Below are 25,513 nucleotides of genomic sequence, written 5' to 3'. Positions count from 1 at the left end.
AACCACAAAGACCAGGGAGGTTTTCCAATCCTCACAAAGAAGGGCTCCTATTGGTAGATGGGTAAACAACTTAAAAGCAGACATTGAATATCCCTTTGAGCATGGTGAAGTTATTAATTACACTTTGGATGGTGTATCAATACACCCAGTCACTACAGAAATACAGGCGTCCTTCCTAACTCAGTTGCCAGAGAGGAAGGAAACCGCTCAGGGTTTTCACCATGAGGCCAATCGTGACTTTAAAACAGTTACAGAGTTTAAAGGCAGTGATAGGAGAAAACTGAGGATGGATCAACAACATTGTAGTTACTTCAAAATACTAACCTAGTAGACAGAGTGAAAAGAAGGAAGCCTGGCACCGAATAAAATAATATTCCAAAACATGCATCCTGTTTGCAACAAGGCAATAAAGTAATACTGCAACAAATGTAGCTGTCACGGATTCAGCCGAGGCTGCTCCTCCTCCTTGCTCGGGCAGGCTTCGGCGTTCGTCGTCACCGGAGTACTAGCTGCTACCGATCTATGTTTCTGTGTTCTACTTGTCTTGTCTTTATTGTTCACACTTGGTTCCCATTAGGTATTGATTACTTCCCTATTTAACCCTCTGGCTCCCACTGTATGTTGTGCGTGTTCATGTTTGGTTGTCGTCTGGTGAGCGGGTTTGTTTCCTCCCTGCGCGGAGGTTATGTTATTTACGTTACCTACGAGTAAAGTACGTTTTCGATTAGCTCTGTGTCCTGCGCCTGACTTCGTCCTACCGCATCACACTGACATCCTGACAGTAGCAAGCAATTAACTTTTTGTCCTGAATACAAAGTGTTATGTTTGGGGCAAATCCAATACAACACATTACTGAGTACCACTCTACATATTTTCAAGCATAGTGGTGGCTGCAAAACCTGGTTCAGTCTGCTTTCCACCAGACACCGGGAGATGAATTCACCTTTCAGCAGGACAATAACCTATAACACAATGCCAACTCTAGACTGGAGTTGCTTACCAAGAAGACAGTGAATGGTCCTGAGTGGCAGAGTTACAGTTTTGATTTAAATCTACTTGAAAATCTATGGTTGTCTAACAATGATCAACAACCAATTTGACAGAGTTTGAAGAATTTTGAAAAGAATAATGGGCAAATGTTGCACAATCCGGGTGTGGAAAGCTCTTAGAGACTTACCCAGAAAGACTCACAGCTGTAATCGCTGCCAAAGGTGCTTCTACAAGGTATTGACTCAGTGGTGTGAATACTTATGTAAATGAGATGTTTCTGTATTTCATTTCAAATATATATATATTTTTACTTTTTCATTATGGGGTATTGTGTGTAGATGGGTGAGAGAAAAAAATCATTTTAATCAATTTTGAATTTAGGCTGTAACACAACAAAATGTGGAATAAGTCAAGGAGTATGAATACTTTCTGAAGGCTTAAATTAGGGTTATTTGGCTTGTAACCATAGCGGAACCTTTTTTGGTGCTATATGGAATCTTTTTTTTGAAGATTCTATAAAGAACCTTGCTCCTAAGGTTCTAAATGGAACCTGTATGGTGCTACAGTATAAAGAACCCTTTCCTAAGGTTCTATAAAGAACCATTAAAAAAAGGTTCTATATACTCTAGCACCAAAAAAAATGGTTCCGCTACGGTTACAACCCTTTCGGGGGCTATATATAAAACCCTTTTCTATGGCTCTTTCTAGAACCTTTATGGAAAATGGTTCTAGAAAGATGTTTTTGAAGAACCATACCGGGTTTTTTATTCTGGTTAGCCATGTGATATTGTCACAATTCCTAAGGCGTTATTATTGTGTTAATTGAGAAGTTGAATCAGGTGTGCTAGCCCTGCAATGGCTGGGAGTCCCTGAAGAGAGAATTGAGAACCACTGATTTAGTCAACTGTTCTTAATTGACACAAGGCCGTATGTGAGCAGAGTACGAATTATAACGTGCCATTCGGGGGTTCTCAAAATTCTTTATGAACAGTTGGTAGAGCATGGCGCTTGCAACGCCAGGGTTGTGGGTTCGATTCCCACGGGGGGCCAGTATGAAAATGTATGCACTCACTAACTAAGTCGCTCTGGATAAGAGCGTCTGCTAAATGACTAAAATGTAATGAATGGAAAGAGACATCTGTTTGAAAACACAAAAAAAGTGAAATTCTGCGATTGTCATTAGGCCTACACTCTTCTAGCCCAAATTAATTGGTGCGTGTTGCTGACAAATTGACCTTTTTGTAAAAACAAAGTCAAGACACTTGAAAAGGGGATGAAATATGGGACTGTCCCGGGTGCAGCCACAAAGGATAATTAAAAAAAATAACATGACAGAGAGGTGGGGGTGTTCGTTTCATTTGGAATAAGCTTTTATTTTAATATTTGCCTTTGTAGCAGTAAATTCCATTTTAAACAAATAGGATAATGGTTAAATTAGCATTATTTAGAGACCCACCTAGACTACACTCTTAAAAATAAAGGTGCAAGTTGGAACCAACTAAGGTTATTGAGAGCGATACCATGGGGGAACCATTTTAGGGTCTCTGAAGAACCATAAATGGGATGGTTCTTTGAAGAACCATACAAACATCCCAAACCAGAAATGTTTTGGCCCTCCAGGACCGGAATTGAATAGCCCTGCTGTAGGGATTCATGCCTTATTTGCATATTTCCCAGGGTGCCTTTTGAGTGAATTTTTGCGATACCAGTACCACCCATGACTGTGTTTGCTAGTGACAGAGACATGGTTGTTGCGTTCATTAATTTTCAATCCGGTGGCCTTCAACAAGTGAGATCATAAGTAAATAGTTATTAAAATGTAATTATTCAAGATAATACAATACATATTTCATAAGGCCTTCTTTTGAGGGCCTAGTTTTACCCTAATACAGTGGCCTGAAAGTCATGGTTTACAGGCCACATCAGGCCTGCAAGTCACATTATGCTGGCTTGCAAAGTGATGTGTAATTCCTAATTGGAATTTTGCAAGAGTGGGTAATCCAACATTTTGAATTTATATTCACTTGAAACCTACCTCTTTAAGGTCCCTACACCCAAACGAGGGCATTGCGTTCATCCACCTCTGGCCTGCTGGCTCCCCTTCCTCTGCGGAAGCATAGTTCCCGCTCAGCCCAGTCAAAACTGTTCGCTGCTCTGGCACCCCAATGGTGGAACAAGCTCCCTCACGACGCCAGGACAGCGGAGTCACTCACCACCTTCCGGAGGCATTTGAAACCCCACCTCTTTAAGGAATACCTGGGATAGGATAAAGTAATCCTTCTACCCCCCCCCCCCAAAATTGTAAAGTGGTTATCCCACTGGCTATAGGGTGAACGCACCAATTGGTGAGTCGCTCTGGATAAGAGCGTCTGCTAAATGACGTAAATGCGCCCTTGAGCAAGGCACTTAACCCTAATTGCTCCTGTAAGTCGCTCTGGATAAGAGCGTCTGCTAAATGACTAAAATGTAAAATGTAAATGTTTAAGGAATACCTGGAATAGTATAACAGTAATCCTTCTACCCCCCCCTCCCCCACCCCCCCATTAAAAAAGAAAAAAAAAAGGAGTGGTTGTCCCACTGGCTATCCTAAGTTGAATGCACCAATTTGTAAGTCGCTCTGGATAAGAGCGTCTGCTAAATGACTTAAATGTAAATGTAAAAACCTGCATTCAGAATGACTTCCAGAATTGGGAAGACTAAGATATGAGATTACCTTAAACGTCTAAACCGGAACAACCATTTAATGGGTGCAAGAAATCCAAGTAACAGATTGGAATAGTTTAGAAAAATGTATGTTATTTATATTTGAGTAGCATAAGATTCATTAATCAATCAACGTACATGCAAAAACATAGATATTGAAACAAACAATTCTAAAAATCAACCTGCAATAGAGCATGCTGGGAAATATGATAATGGTTAAACTCTGGTTGTTAACAACAACACTGGGGTTATTTTACAACACAGTGTTAATTTAACTCTTTACAGTGTTAATTTACCTATTGAATGACCACTAGAAATGTTACACTGAAAAAATCAACACTAGTTAACACTGGCCAATTTGCTGTGTGCTATGAAAGGGACACATCGGCAGGCTTCCATACATTTCAAGAACCTTTCAGAATTCCGAAGAACCGTAGATGCCACGTCAAGAACCCCACACTTAACTCAAAGGTTCTTTATCAGGCAAAAGTTCTCCAAAGAACCTTAAGAGCTGAGGAAGAACCCTTTAAGAACTATTACTTTTTTTCAGTGTACTGCCAACATACAAATCAAATACAAGTGCATTTGTCATATGCACAGGATACAGTGTAGTGTAATATACAGTACAATGCAAACTCTCCTCTCAAACAATGCAACAGCTTTACATGTTATTCAATAGAACATATTTAGAAAGACAATAACACACATACAGTATGGTGTAAATGTCTCTTCTGAGACATCAGCTATCTTTCCTTTTCATTTTCTGATGTTGTAGGAGGGTAATTAGCCTAGTTGAGGCTTAAGATATGCCTATGTATAGTGACAGGAACAGGTGTTCTTCCTTTGCCTCAGTCTAAAATTAAAATGACCTGATTGATGTCTGTTTGTGTAACTGAACTATGTCTTACATCTTACGTGTCTTGCAACTTTACATAGAGCTAATGTCGGCTACAGTGAATCACCTAGTTTGAATCTATTCTACATTATGCAACCTGGACTCAGAGGTAGACGTAACATAGTAAATGTAAATCCCCCAAATAATATTATATGTTACATCTCCTGTGGTATGTATTAATTTGTGGATGTCCATCATCCATTTTGTATGATATGTTACGAATTACAATTAGTATGATGTGTTACAAATTGCAATTCGTACAATATGTTATGAATTGTAATTCTTACAAATAGTTACAAAATAGCAAAGCGTATGACATGTTATGAATTCCAATTTGTTGTGGCTAACGTTAGCTAGGCTAGGCGTTAAGGTTAGGGTTAAGGTTAGGAGTTGGGTTAAAGGGTTAAGGTTAGGGTTAGGGGAAGGGTTAACTAACATTCTAAGTAGTAGCAAAATAGCTAAAAAAAGTAGTAAGTAGTTGCAAAGTTGCTAATGAGATAAAATGCTAAAGTTGTCCGTGATAATAATAATAATAATAATAATAATAATAATAATAATAATAATAATAATATGCCATTTAGCAGATGCTTTTATCCAAAGCGACTTACAGTCATGTGTGCATAAATTTTTACGTATGGGTGGTCCCGGGGATCGAACCCACTACCCTGGCGTTACAAGCGCCATGCTCTACCAATTGAGCTACAGATGAGATCCAAAAACACCAAACACGCAACCTTTGGGTTGCTAGACATATCTGTCTGTCTTATGTAACCATATCAAACATAACATATCACACTAAATTGAGTGTCCTGGATTTACCTTTACTATGCTACGTCTAGTTTATGAGACTGACATTATGTCATAGGTTGCTTTATGGGTTATAAACAATGCATAGTTCCACAGAGTACATACTGTACTGTCTTTGCATACCAATACTGTCATTTCATGTACATATTACCTCAACTACCTCAACTAGCCGGTGCCCCCGCACATTGACTCTGCACCGGTACCCCCCTGTATCTAGCCTCCCTACTGTTATTTTATTTTACTTCTGATCTTTTTTTCTCAACACTTTTTTGTTGTTGTTGTTTTATTTTACTTTTTTATTAAGAAATAAATGCATTGTTGGTTAAGGGCTGTAAGTAAGCATTTCATGGTAATGTCTACACCTGTTTGTATTCGGCGCATGTGGCAAATACAATTTGATTTGATTTGACCAGTAGAGGTCAGTGTAGTAGCTATAAATCGAGCAATGAGCAACGTTCGACACGGTACGAGAAGATTACCTGGTGCGCGGCTCGTCTAGTGTTTACGGCGCGCTTTCACTATTATTGCGCGGCTCGTCTAGTGTTTACGGCGCGCCTTCACTATTATTGTCAACAGCAAAGCAGATGCTAACCAGCAGCGGGGCGAAATGATTTGCTTCAATCCTCTTATCGCACTAAACGTAAATATAGCTTGGTCAGACTCGTGTGAGATGCCATGTAGTCATATTACTCGCCGCGGCAGCTAACCTACAGTTGAATCTGAATTCTGGTGAGTATTTACTGCTAGATTGCTAACTAACGTATCAGGCTAACGTTTGCATGCTAGCAAGCTGGTATGCCAGAATGTGCACGTTGCTGCTAGCTAATGTATTCTGAGCATTGAAATGTGTTTTGCATAGCTAGCTATCCACACAGCAAGCTAACTGGACTTGGTGGTATATCAGTCACCCGTGCACTTACCTAGCTAGTTAGCTATCTAGTGAAAGCAAAAAACGTGCAGATGTGTATGGCTAACTAGCTAGCTACTGTTAGCTAACTAACCCCTGCCTGGCCTGCTGGAGACAATAGGCTGTTGCCAGAGTAGCTGAGGAACGCTCAACTCCGTTCTCGTATATCGAGGCAGATAAGTTATTCGAGAACGGAGTTTAGCGTTCCTCCGCTATTGCCAGAGATGTCACCATCATTCTCTGTCTGTCTTGTGGTGTTCAGTATAATGAGTGACTGTGCTATTGGCACCCGACACTAGTTCTCTGTATTTCGTTTTAATGGTTGCAAGAGGTGAGTGGGGAAATGCCATCGCATGGGGACATGACATGGGACAGTTGTCTTGCCAGGGACACTGAACACTGACCTCTGCCAAGTAGTCTGATTAAATAGGCTGTATTACACAATTACTCGGTATATACAGAGGTTTAAGTCTGAGAGTGTACTTTAGGCTAGACTTAGTCCTTTACAAGTTTCAGTGGAAAACTGCTTTGAGTCACCACAATTGAACAACCAGACTGGAAGAAAGGGGGAGATATTGTCTTGAAGCAGTGGAAAGTCAGTGCCTCATGTTGACATCTTGCTTGGCTAGACAGCGAACCAGACAGTATTGCTGAAATGCTGATTCAGTGGAAATGGTAAATGCCTAGTTCTCTGTGGCTTGTGTAATGACAGTGTTTTCTCTTTTGAAATGGTACTGGCTGTTCCAATAGATATAGGGACCTTTTCTTTATTCCACACAGTGCAAATCTTTTCATGTGATATGCATGTCTCCTGTGACAGACTTAAAGAGCGACTGCTATTTAAAAAGCTACTTCTCATTTTGAAAATGGCCCCATGTGGCATCGATATGAGTCAGAAACATTTATTCTACTGTCAAAATTGACTACACAGTGCAAATAGGATAATTTTGGTAATAAAGTCAGTGTCGTCCAAAACAGAGATTTGCAAGATGATAGGGGAAAAAACGGAATGAGAAGGGTACAGTAACAGTTTTCCTTGGGTTGGGTTTATTTCAATCCTGCCCACAGCTGGCAGCACCCAGGAAATCATCAATTCGGAGCACAGCTGCATGCGACCCGATCGTAATGCATTTACATTTTAGTCACTAAGAGCAATTAGGGTTAAGTGCTTTGCTCAAGGGCACATCGACAGATATTTTTTCTCTTAGTCGGGTCGGATTCTATAGATGGGTTTGCTGAGAACGTCACAAACCATGCTCACGCTTCAATGGGGCAGAAGTTCATGTGTTGTGGTTCTGGACGTTCAGATAGCTAGAAACAATGACAATAAGCTGCCATGTGGGTAATTCTAAGTGGCTCATTTCATCTAGTTTTTTTCTTGTTCTTGATACCATGTCTTGTTTTGACTATGCTAAAATTCACTAGCTAGCTAACCAACAACTGTGTAACAATATGTTTGATTGACAACAAGTGCTCATTGTGCAATTTTATGTATTCAATAAACATTGTCAACAATCTAAGCGAACCCCGTCTATTTTACCCAATAGTTGTGCACGCGTCGGTTTTGTTGCTAAACAACCAACCCGTCTATGGGGCTAGTTAGAGACCATCAGTAAATTACACAATGTGCATGTTTTAAATGTTCAATAGCTCCAAATTTCCATGACTTAAAAACCTCAAACCAACTATAAATTGTAGACATTCATAAACAAATATTGAAAGCATTTAATGAGACAACTAAAATATTTTCTCATGTACGTTGTGTAATTTATTGACGGTCCCAAAACTAAATCAAAACTGTGTAGAAATGATAATGGACCTACATCTGTAGTCTCTTTACTCTGTCAAGTGCCATGCTCTACCAATTTGAGCACATGTGTGATTTGGTTTTTGGAGTGGAGGTTAAACATTTTGTTTTGTCTTCTAGAGTTTTCAGAGTGAAGGAGATATGTCTAATAGTAGCCCGCTGAGCGTCCGGCATTGGACCACCAAGCACGTAGCCAAGTGGCTGAAGGACGAGGGCTTCTGCCACTATGTAGACCTACTGTGCAACAAGCACCGTCTGGACGGCATGTCCTTACTCACCCTCAGCGAGTATGACCTCCGCTCTCCCCCGCTGGAGCTCAAGGTGCTGGGGGACATCAAGAGGCTGATGGTGTCCCTCCGCAAGCTGCAGAAACAAAACCTGGATATCCTGGAGGAGCTGGGGGTCCCGTTTGAAGGACACTCCCCTCAGGGTGGTGGTGGGGACTGGCACTGCAATGGGGACTCCAGCAGAGAGTGTGATAACTCTAACATAGACACTGCACCGGTTGGAGAGCAGTATCTTCAGTATAGGAATGGGAAGTACAAGCATGGAGGGAGCAGGAGGCTGGACCCTGAGTACTGGAAGACGGCGCTTAGTGCCATCTATGTGGTGTTTGTTTTCGGATTTACCTCTTTTGTCATGGTGATCGTGCACGAGAGGGTGCCGGACATGCGCACTTACCCACCCTTGCCAGACATTTTCTTAGACAGGTGGGTTGCTGTTGCTCACATCTTAAATAATGTATGTACATTTTAGACCTAGTTGATCTTGTGACTTTTCAGCAAACGCCTCTGTTCGGAATGTCAACAGAACTGATGCTTTGGTGATGACATGTTACTAGGAACCAAATACAAGCAAACGGAATGAAACGGGGAGAGACTTATCTGAATTTTATTAAAAGAATCTATTGTGTTCATTGCAAAATATTTTCCGTTTGGAGTAAATGGCTTCTGTTGCAAAATGTTTTGTTACTGTGCAAGATGTTTTGCAATGGTGTCCGACTAATGAATACAGCCATGACTCTCAGAGCAACAGTGAAAGTTTGTCTTGATAGTGAAATTAAACATGATGGTGCACCTGCATCATCTTACGATCTGTTAAAACAAGAGGTCAAGCTGTTGAAGGGGGGGGGGGGAATCAGTCTGGATGGACATTGTGATAATTGCCCTACTTTCGGATAACAACTGTGTATTATAAGCCTGACATAGTGAAGGAGCATACTAGGGTATGGCTCCCATGAAGTGTACTGCTACTCTATGGGCCCTGATCAAAAGTAGTGCACTATATAGGGAATAGGGTGCCAGTTGATATGTAACCATAGCCTATTCTGAATCTCAATAGCATGCCCTGCCATTAACTGTTCTTTGATTGTACTACTTTCAGTAGATTGCTCAACATTTTGTTCATGATGACCTCCATTGGGCGGCACTTGAATGTCCGGCTTGTTCTCACTGAGTGCTGAGTCCGACTTACTCATGGTGTGATAACGTAGCAGATTACTGTAGGCGAAATGAGTAAGCAGCAACTAGGCTAAACGTAGCTCTCTAGACTCCCTGTGTTTATGGTCTAGCAGGACTAGAGGTTGACATCGAGACACGGTATAGTGAAATAGCGAAAGGGTTAGCCTTTTGTGAGAACCTAATGCAGGTTTGTCAGGTGTGTTATCCCAGTTGCTCTGGTTTAGCCTTGCTGTTTGCATCCTTGTTATTTTGATAGAAATCTACTAGGCTGTTTTTAGTTTGTTCCAGTTAAGTAAAGTTGAATATAGGGTAATACGTTTAGTCAGGTTATTGGCTATTAGGCCCCATCTGTTGCTTCAGTGACACTTTTTTTAATAAAGTTCGCTAAGCCTGGGAGAATAACCCACAGTGCTTCAGGAGCAGACAGCTTGAAGATCAGCCTGTAACCATTTCTTTCTTTTAACAGTGTACCTAGAATACCATGGGCCTTTGCCATGGCAGAGGCATGTGGACTGATCCTGTGTAATATCTGGCTGCTAGTTCTGCTGCTGCACAAGCACAGGTAGAGTACGGACTGCCTGGTCCATAGGAAAACCCGTTCATCACAGGTAGAGTACGGACTGCCTGGTCCATAGGAAAACCCGTTCATCACACAGCCTAGACGTGATTTAAGCTAGTGTCTAGAATTTCTCCCTGAATAGAATAGTAAAAGTGTAGATTAGCCTAGCCCAGAGGTTTTCAAGCTTCTCCTCAGGAAACCACAGCCGTTTCATGTATTTGAACTATTCCAGAGCTCGCAAGCCTCATTCAGCTTGTCGTCTAATCATTAAGCCTTTTGACTACTTCAATCAGGTGAGCTAGTTCAAGGCTACAACAAAATGGTGAAACTTCTGGGGGGGTCCCTGAGGAGAGGTCTGAAAACCATTGGTCTAGTTATTGAAGTTGTGTTAATGTGTGTAATGTTTGCTCTGCTGAAGGTCGATTCTGCTGCGGCGCCTGTGCAGCCTCATGGGGACAGTGTTCATGCTGCGTTGCATCACCATGTTTGTGACCTCCCTGTCAGTGCCAGGACAGCACCTGCAGTGCTCAGGAAAGGTACCACAGCTCCACACACACACACACACACACACACACACTATCTAACTAAATCAAAACTGTGTAGAAATGACAATGGACCTACATCTGTAGTCTCTTTACTCTGTCCAGTTTGATAACAGTAATCTATAGTCTCTTTACTCTGTCCAGTTTGATAACAGTAATCTATAGTCTCTTTACTCTGTCCAGTTTGATAACAGTAATCTATAGTCTCTTTACTCTGTCCAGTTTGATAACAGTAATCTATAGTGTCTTTACTCTGTCCAGCTTGATAACAGTAATCTATAGTCTCTTTACTCTGTCCAGCTTGATAACAGTAATCTATAGTCTCTTTACTCTGTCCAGCTTGATAACAGTAATCTATAGTCTCTTTACTCTGTCCAGTTTGATAACAGTAATCTATAGTCTCTTTACTCTGTCCAGCTTGATAACAGTAATCTATAGTCTCTTTACTCTGTCCAGTTTGATAACAGTAATCTATAGTCTCTTTACTCTGTCCAGTTTGATAACAGTAATCTAGACAGTCGGGGAGCATCGCAAATTTCAAAAGCGATGGATATGACCATCTTTTGCAAATTGACAGCGAGGAAATGTAACCAATTTTAAGTGCGGCCCTCTGGACCTCGGTGAAGACTGAATGCGGCCCGCGGGGGGAAATTTGTTTGACACCCCTGCTGTACGCAGACTATGGGTGGCAATTTTCACGTCTCACAACAGGCTAGAATATCAATAGTGACTCTTTCCTTCTCTTTCCCCTAGATGTATGGTGATATGTGGGCCAAACTGCATCGAGCTCTGGCCATATGGAGTGGATTTGGAATGTCCCTCACAGGTGTCCATACATGTGGGGACTACATGTTCAGCGGTCACACGGTGGTAATCACCATGCTCAACTTCTTTGTGACAGAATGTAAGCGTTCCATATAATCGTATTGTTACTGTCCCCTGGTAAGATGTAATTGACTGTAGTGGGAAGAACTTATGTACATTGTGTGTCCATCAGCTATAACTGCATAAAGGTCATCAAGACCAGACCACCGACAGCTTTAAACTGTTGTATAATTCTACAGCATACACTGAGAGCAGGATCTCTGAAGTTGTCATTCACTTCCTGATTTGAACAGAACATAACTGAAATTCAAAACCATCCAAACCCATTATTCAATGTTCTGCTTGTATGTATTCACTAACAGACACCCCGAGGGGTTGGAACTTCATCCACACCTTGTCCTGGGTCCTGAACTTGTTTGGCATCTTCTTCATCCTGGCGGCCCATGAGCACTACTCCATCGACGTCTTCATAGCCTTCTACATCACCACCAGGCTGTTCCTATACTACCACACGCTGGCTAACACCAGGGCGTACCAGCAGAGTCGCAGGGCCCGCATCTGGTTCCCCATGTTCTCCTTCTTCGAATGCAACGTCAACGGCCCCGTGCCCAATGAGTACGGCTGGCCCTTCTCCAAACCCGCCATGATCAGGAGCATGATTGGGTACTAGGTGGTAGAGGACGTTGATCTCTTCCAGTCGACACTACTGTTCAGTATGCTGCCCTCTCCAAGGAGTTGCAAACTGTGGTTGTGTGATATTGACTTTATATTCCAATATCTGCAGAGACTGCTAACTGAGATGGCTTGTAGGATCCTATCGGTGCCATGGTGTGACAGGGTACCTGAGAGACTTGACTACTCATATTTCTGTGACATAGCGTTTGGCTGGCGTCCCACTGGCTATAAGGTGAATGCACCAATTTGTAAGTCGCTCTCGATAAGAGAGTCTGCTAAATGACGTAAATGTAAATGTTTGTCCAACAGCAGCCTGTTGAAAGGGATTAAACTAAGTATGTATCCAAAATGGCACCCTATTCCCTTTATAGTGCACTACTTTTGACCAGAGCACTACATAGGGAATAGGGTGCCATTTTGGACGCATGCTAAAGAATCATCCTATCCTCTCCACTTCCTTTGAATAGCGATGAGATTTCTGAAGATATTTCCCACACATTTTACATTTTAGTCATTTAGCAGAAGCTCTTATCCAGAGCGACTTACAGGAGCAATTAGGGTTAAGTGCCTTGCTCAAGGGCACATCGACAGATTTTTCACCTAGTCGGCTCGGGGATTAGAACCAGCGACCTTTCGTTTACTGGCACTACGCTCTTAACCACTAAGCTACCTGCCGCCCCACACCTTTTGCCACGATCAATAACCTGGTTACAGATGTGATGTAAGTGCTTTAGCCAACGCCTCATCTCTTGTCATGCCTTTACAATCTTGTTCATGGCATGACAACAAACTCAACAGAGGAGTTGGCTAAAGCACAAACAGACATGCTAATGCCAGGCTAGCATTTCAATGCTTAACTTGCTCTTAACTTGCAGTCTGAGAGAACATTGAAGGTGATAGCAAGCTAGAGGTTTGGGGAAAACATGAAAGCAGAATTCTCAGGCAGCCTATTGTAACCAAAAACACTTTATTTTTAAGTCCGTACAATTTGTTCATCTAAAATTCAACAGTATTACAGTGAAAAAAGCTCTTATGTGTTCATTAGATAGCCTGAGAAATCGGGGTATGATATTATTGACGTTGTTTTATCTGAACTCTGGCTCTAATACAGGTATAGACCACCTTTTAAAAGCAATTTTCAAAACGTCACAGATGATACTGTTCCTGAATTTCTGTATAGCAACATCTAAGTTAAAGATGTTGCGACAGGTCTTGTTACTTGTTTGCCTTTTTACTTTAGGTAGTGTGAAAAGCTTCTGCATTCCTTAAGACACTACTGTGGTTTTGACTGTATTACTAGAATGTGAATTAGTCATGTTGAAATGAACTACGCTACATGGCCAAAAGTATGTGGACATCTGCTCGTCGAACAGCTCATTCCAAAATCATGGTCGTTAATATGGAGTTGGTTCATTGTATGCTGTTGCGTTAAGATTTCCCTTCACTGCAACTAAGGGGCCTAGCCAGAACCAGTGTTGCAACTGAGGACATACTTTTTTTTTTACGCACTTCAGCACTCGGCGGTCCCGTTCTGTGAGCTTGTGTGGCCTACCACTTTGCGGCTGAGCCGTTGTTGCGCCTAGATGTTTCCACTTCACAATAACATCACTTACAGTTGACAGGGGCAGCTCTAGCAGGGCGGAAATTTTAAAGTTCTGGTTTGTTGGAAAGGTGGCATCCTAGGACTGTGCCACGTTGAAAGTCACTGAGCTCATCAATAAGGCCATTCTACTGCCAATGTTTGTCTATGGAGATTGCATGGCTGTGTGCTCGATTTTATACACCTGTCAGCAACGGGTGTGGCTGAAATAGCCGAATCCACTAATTTGAAGGGGTGTCCACATACGTGTGTGTGTGTATATATAATGTATTTTGGTTTCCTTTATAATATTTGTATTGTTCAGTTATTATCCTGCCTTTTCCGAACTAGACCTAGCCGTAAACGGAGCTGTTACCAAGGAGATCGCAAAAAGCAGCCAAAACTATGGAATGGAAAATGGTGAACAATCGTTTTCAATATCATTCCATTTGCCAATAACTTTAGGTGTTATAGTAACATTGTCTTTATGGAAATGCATATCTCAAATGTTGAATATTGTTGTTTAGTAAATGACCAGGCTTCACAATAATAAGAATAACATACAAGGATATAAATCCTTACAAAATAATAGTTTTCCTTCTTCCACAGATCCCTTGGACTATCTTAATTTATTTCATTTTGTATATGTCAATAGCATATATTTTTTTATTTTACATCTATATATGATGATATACAGAAAGGTTATTGCACTTGAACAGGAATATGTTTACAGTTGTACGGAACTATATTTGTTTAAAACACAATGTGCTTTTATGTATAGGATTGATTTCAGAATCACCCCAGGCGCTGGTTGAGCACGGCGCTTGTAACGCCAAGGTAGTGGGTTCGATCCCCGGGACCACCCATACACAAAAAAAATGTATGCACGCATGACTGTAAGTCGCTTTGGATAAAAGCGTCTGCTAAATGGCATATTATTATTATTATATTATAAATCATTAAAACAAATGCAAACCAACCCCCCCCCCCCCCCCCCCCCACCCCCCCAGGCACTTAAATCAGACAGCCATTAATGGTATTGGTTACAACCCACTTTTGTAAAACAATTTTAAGTATTACTTCCCACTTGGCAAAGACGTCTGTTCAACGTCTAGTTTAAATGTATCCTACATTTGATTGAAATCACGTTAGTTGACAACTCAATGTAAATAATTAGATTTGAACCGTCATTGGATTTATTTGAAAAAATTGCAAATTCGCCAAATTCATTTTTATGTTGATGACTTTTTGCGAAACTAATCAGTTTTCCACCTTGATTCATCGTCATCACGTTTGTTTCTACGTCATTAAAAATAATAATCCAATGTTGATTCAACCAGTTCGTGTCCAGTGGGTTAAATCCCATCTCCATCCCATGTTTTATTTGGAATTTCAGCTGCGGAATAGTTATTGGTTCTACTAGACCTAGATACCTTACATGCTATGAGTGTTTTTATTAACCCCCCCCCATAATTCCAAAGAGTTCCTAATAAAGTAATGCATCAATATTTTGGCTTGACTAATGCTAGCTCGTGCTAACTGCAAATCTATAATTTGCTGCAAAATGTTTTTAGATACGTTCAGGAGAATTATGCATTTGTTCTTGTCACTTTTAACCCCCTCTATAAATTGTTACTAATCCTTATCACTGGTATGGTTATAATGGTACGTTACATACCTTCGAGATGCAGTAATTGGCTACCAATTGGCTACCATTGTAATGGAAATGTTGCAATCACACAAAGTGTGCTTGTATTGGGTTAATTGATTAATGTCCTGCAAATGACGTGTCTTTACCATCATTAAACAGTTGAAATCAATGAATGGTTCAAGTTAGTTTTGAGGAGGGGAAGCTGATCCTAGATGTGTACCTAGTGAAAAGTCGCCCTGTGTGTGTGCAAGAATGTAATTCAGTTAGCTACACGGTTAGAGGACATGGTGACACATCTGCACGAGATAGCGCCAGAGTGCAGTGGATTTAAACGGATTCTGGGAATCGGCTCAGAGCTATCCTGAGCAGTTGATGGCCCCCCCAGTTGATGGCCATGGTTCCCACTGTGTCTGAGGTCCAGTGTCTAAGCGTGGATTTAACCTATTACTGAGTTTACATGTCGGGTCTGTCTGCTATGGAAAACCAGCATGTGTGTTCGGCCTGATCTTATTAGCTTAGTTAGTACCACTTCAGGTCAAGTCCTCTGACGGTCAAAGTGCTGATTTCAGTTTTTACTGTTTAGTTAGCTAGACCACCTGTTTCTGTTTTGACCACCAAAAGATTTCTCCAACCCATTCTTCAGCCACACTGCAGCCTTCGGCTAGCAGCAGTTATCAGCTCAGCAAATATTTGTATTTTATTTGTGATCACAGCTCAGTTAGTATAATTCCTTACCATGCAGAATTATTCTAGTTTAGCTATCTAGTTAAGGTTTCTTGAAGTGTTTCTGACAGCCCCGGTTATAGTAGCTAATCCAGCTGTCAACTAAATACAAACCTCCTGAAACTGTACAGAGAAAAGCTGACTGCTAGATCTATCATGGTAGGCCAAGCACCGTGGTTGCTATGGTGATAAAGACGGCTTCCAGTTGCCAGATATTATTTGTGAAGACAATTGTATTACATTAATAAATACACAAATATTCAAGTGTTTCAGTCTTGTATTAACTAGATTATTATATATGGACATAGAAATACTCAATTAAAACCAGAACTCAAAGTCATCCTACTATGATTTAGACAGGCAAAGAAACGAACACCTACATTTACAGGGTCCTGCGATCCTGAGGTCATGTGAGGTTTTGCGTTTGCGTTTCTCCTTCATCGCCCTCCAACTGGACAGGACTGTCGCGACGCGGTGTTAGAAACAGCCTGAAAACAACGAACCAACGCAAAGCTCCAAGCAACTGAAGCGAAGTCCTGCAAAACTTCCAGTAAGTAATGTCCATAGCTTTGTTAGCTAGTTAATAAGGTAACTGTGATTGCTAGGTAGCTGGCGTACCTTGCTAGCCAGCTAACTAGCTAAACGTTAGCTAGCTAGGTAGGGGACATGGCCGGGATTCAGCGCAGGGAAATCTGTAGCCAGATAGCTAACGTTAGTCCATTGTCAAGGGTAAATACATGTCCCGATCTTTGACATTAACTATAGCTAACTACATTTTGACTTTTTATTCGAGGTGGAAAGATGATGTGCCATTGCCTAGCTACCTAGCTACCTAGCTAACTGTGTCTTCTTACTGTCGAGTTCAAGTTGAAGAAACAGATTGCTGCTGTGAGCAAATCCCTGTCTGTGATGTAATGGCTTGTTAACTTGCTTGCCGGCTAGCTATTTTGCTAACAGCTACTAGCTAGCTAAGTTGACTTTCATTGAACCAGCCGCCAGTTACATTGATATTGCACATTGTAATGATCTACTGTAGCTAACTAGGCAAGCAAACAACTTGAGACTTGGCAGCGGCATTGACGTGCTAATATCGACGTCAAGATGGCTGCTTACAGATAACCTTGTTCTTCAAAGCTTGACATGTGTAGAGGTGGTTGTGTAGGCCTGGCCATATCCCTTCAACTGTGTTCACAGTCCTATGAGGAGATGATCCATACATTCCCTATTATCTGATCATTTACTTGGTGGTGGAGGACACTGCTACTAGTCAATCAATAGCGAACAACATGCATGTTAGGACTATCTCTTTGTGGCAAAATAATCTTTGTCCTACATTTGCTGCAATAGGCTACATGCTGAACTCAGTCAGTAGTACTATGATAGCTGAATTTGTCATCTGCCATTTTCCTACTTGTCACAGGTAGAATGGCTGTCCCTCCATCATATGGTGATCTTGGTAAATCTGCAAAGGACATCTTCAACAAAGGATATGGTAAATGTCTTCAAAACTGGTTGGTTTACCCCTGTAGGAATGATGAGCATGACAAACATTGACATTTACGTAACAGGGGCCTTTTCTGACAACTTAAACGTTCAGCATCACTTTGCTTTGGCCTCTCTTACACCCGTAAGGGAACGTTTCCATCAATCCACAGAACACATTTCACACTGACAGGACATTTTACAAGTATGTTAACATAATAACAACCAGGCATTCAATTTGTTCAAGCCAAGTCACAATTGTCCGTATGGATCAGTATTCTCCATGTAGTGGTCCATTTGGAAAGTATTTAAATGTTAAGGAGATGCTAATCAAAAACAGGTTAACACCGCTCCCTTAATATGCAAAGGAACATATGGTGTTCTGAATGTTATGGTTTGTTCTTTATTAGGTTTTGGATTGGTGAAACTTGACGTCAAGACCAAGTCTTCAAGTGGAGTGGTGAGTTTGGCTTTTCAATCATGCCACAGTTACTGTACATTCTGGCCCTCCATAACAAGATATAGGCTCACTGTCTGTCATGATTGTTATTTAGGAATTCAAAACCTCTGGCTCGTCCAACACTGACACCAGCAAAGTCAATGGCAACCTGGAGACCAAGTACAAATGGGGTGAATACGGCCTGACGTTTACAGAGAAGTGGACAACAGACAACACTCTGGGGACTGAGATCACTGTTGAAGACCAGGTAGAGGGGAGACACCAGTCTATACTGTCATTTGTCAGCTTTCTATTCAGTTGTTTAATTTTTTTTCTTCTTCCATAGATCACCAAAGGACTGAAACTTACGTTCGACACCCAATTCTCACCAAATTCTGGGTACGGTTTGTGGCTATAAATTTTTTTTCAAGCATCATTTAATGTTTCTCACCAGTCTTGAGACCCTGGAGTGGATAACATTTATTGTGCACGTTCGGCACTGCATAACCCACCACCAACCTTCCTTTTATTGAAAATAATCAGTGATGACTGAACTAGAACAACAGAAATATCAGAATGATGTTTATTCATCCTATTTTCCCCATCTGTTCTCTCTGTAACAGCAAGAAGAGTGGGAAGGTGAAGACTGCCTATAAGCGTGAATACGTCAACTTGGGCGTAGATGTAGACTTTGACTTTGCCGGCCCGGCCATCCACGGTGCAGCGGTGACCGGATACGAGGGATGGCTGGCTGGCTACCAGATGACCTTCGACACGGCCAAGTCCAAAATGACCCAGAGCAACTTCGCTGTTGGCTACAAGACGGATGATTTCCAGCTGCACACCAATGTGTAAGCTTCATATCTATTGTATTTTGGATGGACTTATATCTCAGCAGTAAAGTGTGAATGTTTCTATTAGAAAGATGATGGTCTTGGCAAGTTACATCGATTTTTAATAACAAGTTGTAGGTTGATTTTGAGCATTTCAGTTCATCTTTTAGTTGAGTTATTATTAAATAAAGAGCTGTTCATCGGACAAGGATAGCACAATGTATGTCTGTTTATGTCCTACATCCCAGTAATGATGGCACAGAGTTTGGAGGGTCCATCTACCAGAAGGTGAATGACCAGCTGGAGACCGCTGTGAACCTGGCCTGGACAGCAGGCAGCAACAGCACCCGCTTTGGCATCGCTGCCAAGTATCAGCTGGACTCCAGTGCCTCGATATCTGTGAGTGCTGCTTTTCTGGTTGTCTTGTTTATTAGTCTTGTGTGTTCAATATTCAGAGACTGGTTCTGCGGGATTAGTAGTTTATTAAATGGGAATGGGCTGTGTCAAAGGAGATATTTTAGGAAGTAACTGGACAATAAAGTGACGTTTTTGTAATGCAATGCCAATAACGATCATAACCCGTTGTATACCATTGTTAATTGTATGTGTTTGTTATATTTTCCAGGTTAAAGTTAACAATGCTAGTTTGGTGGGAGTTGGCTATAACCAGACACTGCGGCCAGGTAAGAACTGTCTCTCACTACTTTGCAAAAGCACTGCCAGCCATCTCCAAAGTGGGCTGTTGTAGCTAAGTTATTTATTTTTTCCTGTTCTGCAGGTATGAAACTTATCCTGTCTGCACTGGTCGATGGCAAAAGCATCAACGCCGGTGGCCACAAACTGGGCCTGGGCCTGGAGCTGGAGGCATAAGTATCTAGCTGTCCTTTCTAGTGAAGTCTTCATATTTAATATTTGAGGGAATATCAGAAGAATTTGGCCTTAGGTATTTCCAGCCCAACAACCGGTAAGGGATGTCTCAAAGGAATGAGATTAATCTAAAGCATCAATATACACAACATAACCCTCAGTTCTGTCAGATGGATCCCCAACCCATCAGCCACTGCCATTTCCTTTGTTGGTTTGTAGTCCGTCATTCTGTGTGTACTATGACAGTAGCGCAGTACTACTAAGTCTTATGTATTCCTATACTGTGCTGTACCACTAGTGAAAAACATCCTCCTTCTCAAAGAGAGCGTTCATTCTGCATGTTTTACATTTGTTTTATCGGTTTGGCTCATTGGATGGGACAATCCGAGGAGGGTTATATTAAGATGTATTCTTTGATTTAATTATATATAATAACAATGTTATTATGTTGTCATTATGTGACAATCCTGAACTGTTGTTGTTTTGCACACTAGCAAATTATATTATACCTTTTTATTTATGTCTTATCTTTCCCTGTTTCATTTGCACATATAGTAGCCTTCGGTTAGCAATGCTTTGCCTGTTGTCAGGGCGGCTCCTACTCAGAATGTTCATCACGTATTCTAGAGACCTTAAACGTCTATTCTATTTGGTGATGAGATCTATTTAGCTAATATTCTTGAGGACATGTTAATAAATTATGCTTATTGCTTTGCCACCCACCCTGCGGTCAGATCCTTACGATATTGATTAACTAACCTGTTTCCTAGTTGAACATGGTAGTGTAAATTGCACGACATTGCCAAATGGGATTTTCTGGGTGTGATTAGAAAGGAGAAGGGAAACTATTATATAACTGAGCGTATCCTCCACCTCCCCTTCCCCTAGCTGTGTATAAATGATATGACTGGGAAACCAGAAACCAAGTCCACGTCTACCTTTACAATAAAGTATTTTAAACAAGTCAGTCCTTGGTTCCTGGATATATCATGGCGTCTTCACACGGTTGGACAACGTGAAACTACATGGCAACAAGTCACTTGTTTTACAATTTAATGTACAGCTCAACCATAATGAACATTTAAAAACAAACATGTATACAGTGAAAGTATGACTCACCTGAGTACAATGTGTATAACTGTAAGCATTACCCATATATTACTTTGGTTATTTCTAAAATTAAGCTGTAATTTAAGATTTTCCAGACAAAAAACATTACAAGAATATTTAAGTCTTGATTTTGTCTAAAGTAACGGTTGGCAAAAAGCATTTAAACCTCTTCAGATCACAGATATTCAGTGGCAGCATTTAAACCTCTTCAGGTCACAGATATTCAGTGGCAGCATTTAAACCTCTTCAGGTCACAGATATTCAGTGGCAGCATTTAAACCTCCAGGTCACAGATATTCAGTGGCAGCATTTAAACCTCTTCAGGTCACAGATATTCAGTGGCAGCATTTAAACCTTCAGGTCACAGATATTCAGTGGCAGCATTTAAACCTCTTCAGGTCACAGATATTCAGTGGCAGCATTTAAACCTTCAGGTCACAGATATTCAGTGGCAGCATTTAAACCTTCAGGTCACAGATATTCAGTGGCAGCATTTAAACCTCTTCAGGTCACAGATATTCAGTGGCAGCATTTAAACCTTCAGGTCACAGATATTCAGTGGCAGCATTTAAACCTTCAGGTCACAGATATTCAGTGGCAGCATTACACTAATGGATTTAATGACATAAACAACAATTTGAAAAGTCAGCACTTGTACCAAAAAGATGGCAAGTACTATCTGATTATCATAACGCAAAGCTACTTCTTACTAATTACATTCTACAGTAGAGGCCAGTGTTGGTCAATCATAACCCAAAACTACTTGTCACTGATTACATTCTACAGTATAGGCCAGTGTTGGCCAATTTCCCATGTAGTCCTACAGTTTTAAGACCGGTCTCCTACATAGTGTTACAGTTTGAAGGCCAGCGTTAACCCATCTCCCACAGTGAGCATGCTGATGTTGATCCTGACATCCCGGTACAACTTCTTGTTCAGCTTGTCAATGGCCTGGGTGTCTATGTCATCAGATGCAGGGTTCACCACCTTCCCACTCCACAGAACCTAAAAGCACGGAGGAGCAGCAGCATCATTCTAAGCTTTAAAAAAATAAATTGCTTACGGCTGTCCATGTGATTTGAGATTAACTGCTGTGGTAGTCTCTTTTGACAGATGTTAATTTGGTTCTGGGTGCTGGAATTACTGTTGCGGTAACATGAACTATGCATCATGGCCAACACCCTACAAATGACTAGGCTACAGTCGTCATACTGAAACACTCACGTTATCAATGGCAATAATCCCTCCTTTTCTCACTAGCAGGAGGGATTTTTCGTAGTAGTTGTCGTAGTTTGCTTTGTCTGCATCGATGAAGACGAAGTCGAATGTCTCGGCCTCGCCATTGGCCAGGAGGTCATCTGAGGAAGAGTGAGTGAGTGTGAATACATTTGTTCATTATCTACTGCTGATAATGGATCTGTTACTAACGTGTTACTATACCGAGAGTTTCCAATGCCGGCTGGATCCGTAGATCTATTTTATTCTCCACTCCAGCCTGTTGAGAAAGATCTGATGGTTGAGTTATATAATACAGTGCATGGTTACACATGACTTTTTCCTGACACCAATTTTGTACTCTGCTTACAATGTCGACAAGAAGGGCTTTTCTTGACGGTGGAAGTACTGATAAGAACTTCTGTCATCAGGTGAGACCGTTGGTAATGGATGCTCTGACAGGCTCTCTCTATGATGGATCACATGACTTTCACATCAATCTATCACACAACCACAGCCAGTCTCTCAAAGTTTGAATTTATTTTGAGGAGGGACTGTGAAAAAAAGCAAGTCTGAGTTTATCTGTTTTTGTAAAGTCCAGAATATCAGCAATATAATTTTCATCTACAGGTTGACCGCTATGGGATAAACGATTAACTTAAAAGGTGAGTCTTGGTTTCATACCATAGAGTGTTTTGGTATCTTAGCTCAATAAAAGCAGCAGCAACCATGACAAGTGTGCAGTTCTTATCACAGTGAGATGGCTTTTCAGATGCCATGCAAATGTAGCTTGTGTGTCAGATCTGTTTGTGCCATCGTGCCAACTCCTTCACTCATTGTCGTGCCAACTCCTTCACTCATTGTCGTGCCAACGTTCGGCTTGACAATTTTCAGCAAAGGAGCTGGCAAGAGCACAAACAGATCTGGGACCAGGCTAATGTGAATAAAGTAGTTTCAGAATGTAATTTGTTACCTGGGGTGTTTGACAAGCCCAGTAGTCAGTGGTGCTATCCCTTACAAAACATACCCATGTCTGGCCTGCACACGCCAGAATCACTACAATGGTGTGAGAGATGACATATAGACAATCAAACGATCCTGGCAGCTCTCCAAACGCCTGTCTAAAAGAGTTAAGTGCACAGTTGATCGCGTAGCACTGGCATGTCAGAAAAGCAAAACACAATCCACATTTCACCTCTTTCCAGAAGGGTTTGCCGATGTTGGGGTATTCGTCTTTGATGTCACAGGCCACCATCTTCCCGTCGTCTGGCAAAACCAGCGCTATGCTCAGAGTATTGTACCCTGTGTACACGCCTACAGGGAAGATAAATAAAACGAGCATTATGAGACTCGTATACGGTAAATGTGTTACATAAAACAACAGTATTTATTTTTGCAAGCCTATATGGAATAGCATTACACTATGCTATTGGTTGTGATAGAAACTTTAAATAAAATGGTAGGCTATAGCAACTAGTGTGAGAAGAGATGATTAAATGTGATACAGAGTATAATGTGAATAATATTTACCGATTTCTATAGCTTTCTTGGCTTTGATGAGTCTTGCCAGGTTAGCCATCAGCTGAGATTGCTCAGCTGCAACCATGATGAAGTTCCAGGAATCATCCATGGTCCTCTGGAAGATGAAACAGAAGAAAAGGAGATGTTAATGTTTTGTTAACGTCATAAAACAGGTTGTTTATTAAGTGTACATTTATATTTACAAGTCTCAGACCCAGACACTTGTGCAACATAGTAAATGGTGCAAAAACACATCCAATTTAGACTTTGGACAGTTTCTAGCGTTCGGCAAATCTAATTTAGGAACATATTTGATAATGAAGACTTCTGTAAATCCGGATCTTCTTACCAGTCTGAGTTTTTTCAGCGCCGGATGCTCCCTCATTGAATGATTGAGGACATACTGCATCAAGGGGTTATCTTTTGCCCCAGAGTGACTCTTGAAGATGTCCATGGAAAATGTGGATCTTCTTTTGCCTGGAGGGAGCAATCATGTCAACTGATGAGTATCTCAAGATGGCAATATGGTATAGATGCTGTGGTTTAAGTGTTTGATAATTGAACAATAATGGGGAAACCATACACGATGACTCTGTCATATCCGACTGTTCAACGTCATCTTGACATGTCATGATATTGATAAGAAGCAGGCACGCTGATTCTACCCCCCTTACCAATGTAATAACCAGCCACAAAGACAACTCCAAGTGTAGCGGATCCGATCAATGCTTCTCTGGATACACTGTGAAAAGACATTGTAACAATGTTTCTCCTCGCTTATTCATTGACCGTTTGACAGATCAAGGACTTCTACCCTTGTAACAAGCTGTTTCCTTGTTTGCTATAGTTACCGCGAAGCTGTAATATAGGGGCGCACCCTAAATATAATGCATACACATGAACGAACAATAAATAAAATTGCGCTTATATTACAAAGTGCCAGGTCAAATGAATAATAAGCGCGTGCACGTGACCACTCATGTGCTAAAACCCCTCCAACGAATAAAACATCAGGAACTACAAGTGGTCTGCAATTTTACAACATTTTCCTTTGAGCAAGACACTCTTGAATTGTAGACTTGTCATCCAAATCCATTCAGACAATGACATTTTGTACCATTATATCCTATGGCTGCAACATTATCAGAAAGATCTGTACAAAGTCCCTCATCAACATGAACAAATAAACGGATCTTCACACGATGGAGCACTTATAGCACCAAAAGCCATGCATACTGTAACTTACTTACCGCGTATAAAGAGATGAATTCGATGAACTGTGAATCTGCGTGGTGCCTGTTCTCATGCGATTCCCTGTATAAAATGGCCTCTAAGAACAGGGAGGGAGGAGGGTCTCTGATCCCCTGATTCGTGAATAATCAATTTAACACTTGGATCACCAAATCTAGAAAATGGCATTGCTTTATCATGTGCTTATAACCATGATAGTTTTACACAAAGACCTAGCTGTGTGGAGTGGATCTCCTGCTCATTCATACCCCGGCACAAGCCAGTTCTTCATCAGACACGCTGTAATAGTTGCCTAAATGCGAGGCTTCTGTGTCTCTGCAGGTCTGTGTCTCTGCTAAGCTTGGATTCTAGTGCTACAGTTTCCCCTATTCTATTCCATTCTGGTTTGTGGAACATACAGTACTTGGCCCCTGTTGTTACAGAAGCAACAACACATTTTACATTTTATATTTTTAGTCATTTAGCGGACGCTCTTATCCAGAGCGACTTACCGTTAGTGAGTGCATACATTTTCATACACAAATCGTAATTTGTGTTTGCACAATATCCCAGGAGAACACGTAGAGAATGTGGATCATTGGTTGTCATCACACACAGAGGCCAACAGCACAGTCAGTTTGAGCAGTGTGTTTATTTTGAACTCAATGTAAAACTCGTCTGACAATAGTCCCA

General features: G+C 41.2%; 3 protein-coding genes across 5 annotated transcripts; 2 read left to right on the top strand and 1 right to left on the bottom strand.

Moving 5' to 3' along the window:
- The first annotated feature begins 5,971 nt into the window (after positions 1–5,971).
- Positions 5,972–14,544, top strand: LOC311125532 (sphingomyelin synthase-related protein 1-like). The gene is made up of 6 exons (XM_084199568.1): positions 5,972–6,124; positions 8,230–8,819; positions 10,036–10,131; positions 10,547–10,664; positions 11,424–11,574; positions 11,858–14,544. Exons 2-6 carry the CDS (start codon positions 8,251–8,253, stop codon positions 12,163–12,165), a joined length of 1,242 nt encoding a protein of 413 aa, XP_084055694.1. The 5' UTR covers positions 5,972–6,124; positions 8,230–8,250; the 3' UTR covers positions 12,166–14,544.
- A 1,980-nt stretch (positions 14,545–16,524) lies between these two features.
- LOC311125533 (non-selective voltage-gated ion channel VDAC2-like) lies at positions 16,525–20,711 on the top strand. The gene is made up of 9 exons (XM_084199569.1): positions 16,525–16,673; positions 17,544–17,615; positions 18,016–18,065; positions 18,160–18,312; positions 18,391–18,443; positions 18,668–18,895; positions 19,126–19,276; positions 19,503–19,560; positions 19,656–20,711. The coding sequence occupies exons 2-9, from the start codon at positions 17,549–17,551 to the stop codon at positions 19,745–19,747; spliced, it is 852 nt and encodes a 283-aa protein (XP_084055695.1). The 5' UTR covers positions 16,525–16,673; positions 17,544–17,548; the 3' UTR covers positions 19,748–20,711.
- Positions 20,712–20,783: 72 nt separating this feature from the next.
- Positions 20,784–24,944, bottom strand: LOC311125531 (catechol O-methyltransferase domain-containing protein 1-like). 3 transcript variants are annotated; one of them, XR_014612886.1, is made up of 8 exons: positions 24,841–24,944; positions 24,265–24,332; positions 23,940–24,067; positions 23,600–23,705; positions 22,440–23,383; positions 22,295–22,349; positions 22,079–22,212; positions 20,784–21,859 (listed from the first exon to the last, which is right to left on the bottom strand). XR_014612886.1 is itself a non-coding variant. In XM_084199566.1 (8 exons), exons 1-8 carry the CDS (start codon positions 24,894–24,896, stop codon positions 21,707–21,709), a joined length of 819 nt encoding a protein of 272 aa, XP_084055692.1. In that variant the 5' UTR covers positions 24,897–24,943; the 3' UTR covers positions 20,784–21,706. The 3 variants fall into 3 exon arrangements, 2 of the variants coding, with proteins under 2 accessions (XP_084055692.1, XP_084055693.1); XM_084199566.1 differs by having other exon boundaries at positions 23,265–23,383; positions 24,841–24,943; XM_084199567.1 differs by lacking the exon at positions 24,265–24,332 and having other exon boundaries at positions 23,265–23,383; positions 24,841–24,925.
- Between the last annotated feature and the right edge of the window lie 569 nt (positions 24,945–25,513).

Source organism: Coregonus lavaretus (assembly GCF_964263955.1).
Source record: "Coregonus lavaretus genome assembly, contig: HAP1_SCAFFOLD_1759, whole genome shotgun sequence".
NCBI lineage: Eukaryota > Metazoa > Chordata > Actinopteri > Salmoniformes > Salmonidae > Coregonus > Coregonus lavaretus.
The sequence above is the reverse complement of the archived record's forward strand: the minus strand, read 5'-3'. Positions and strand labels throughout refer to the sequence as shown.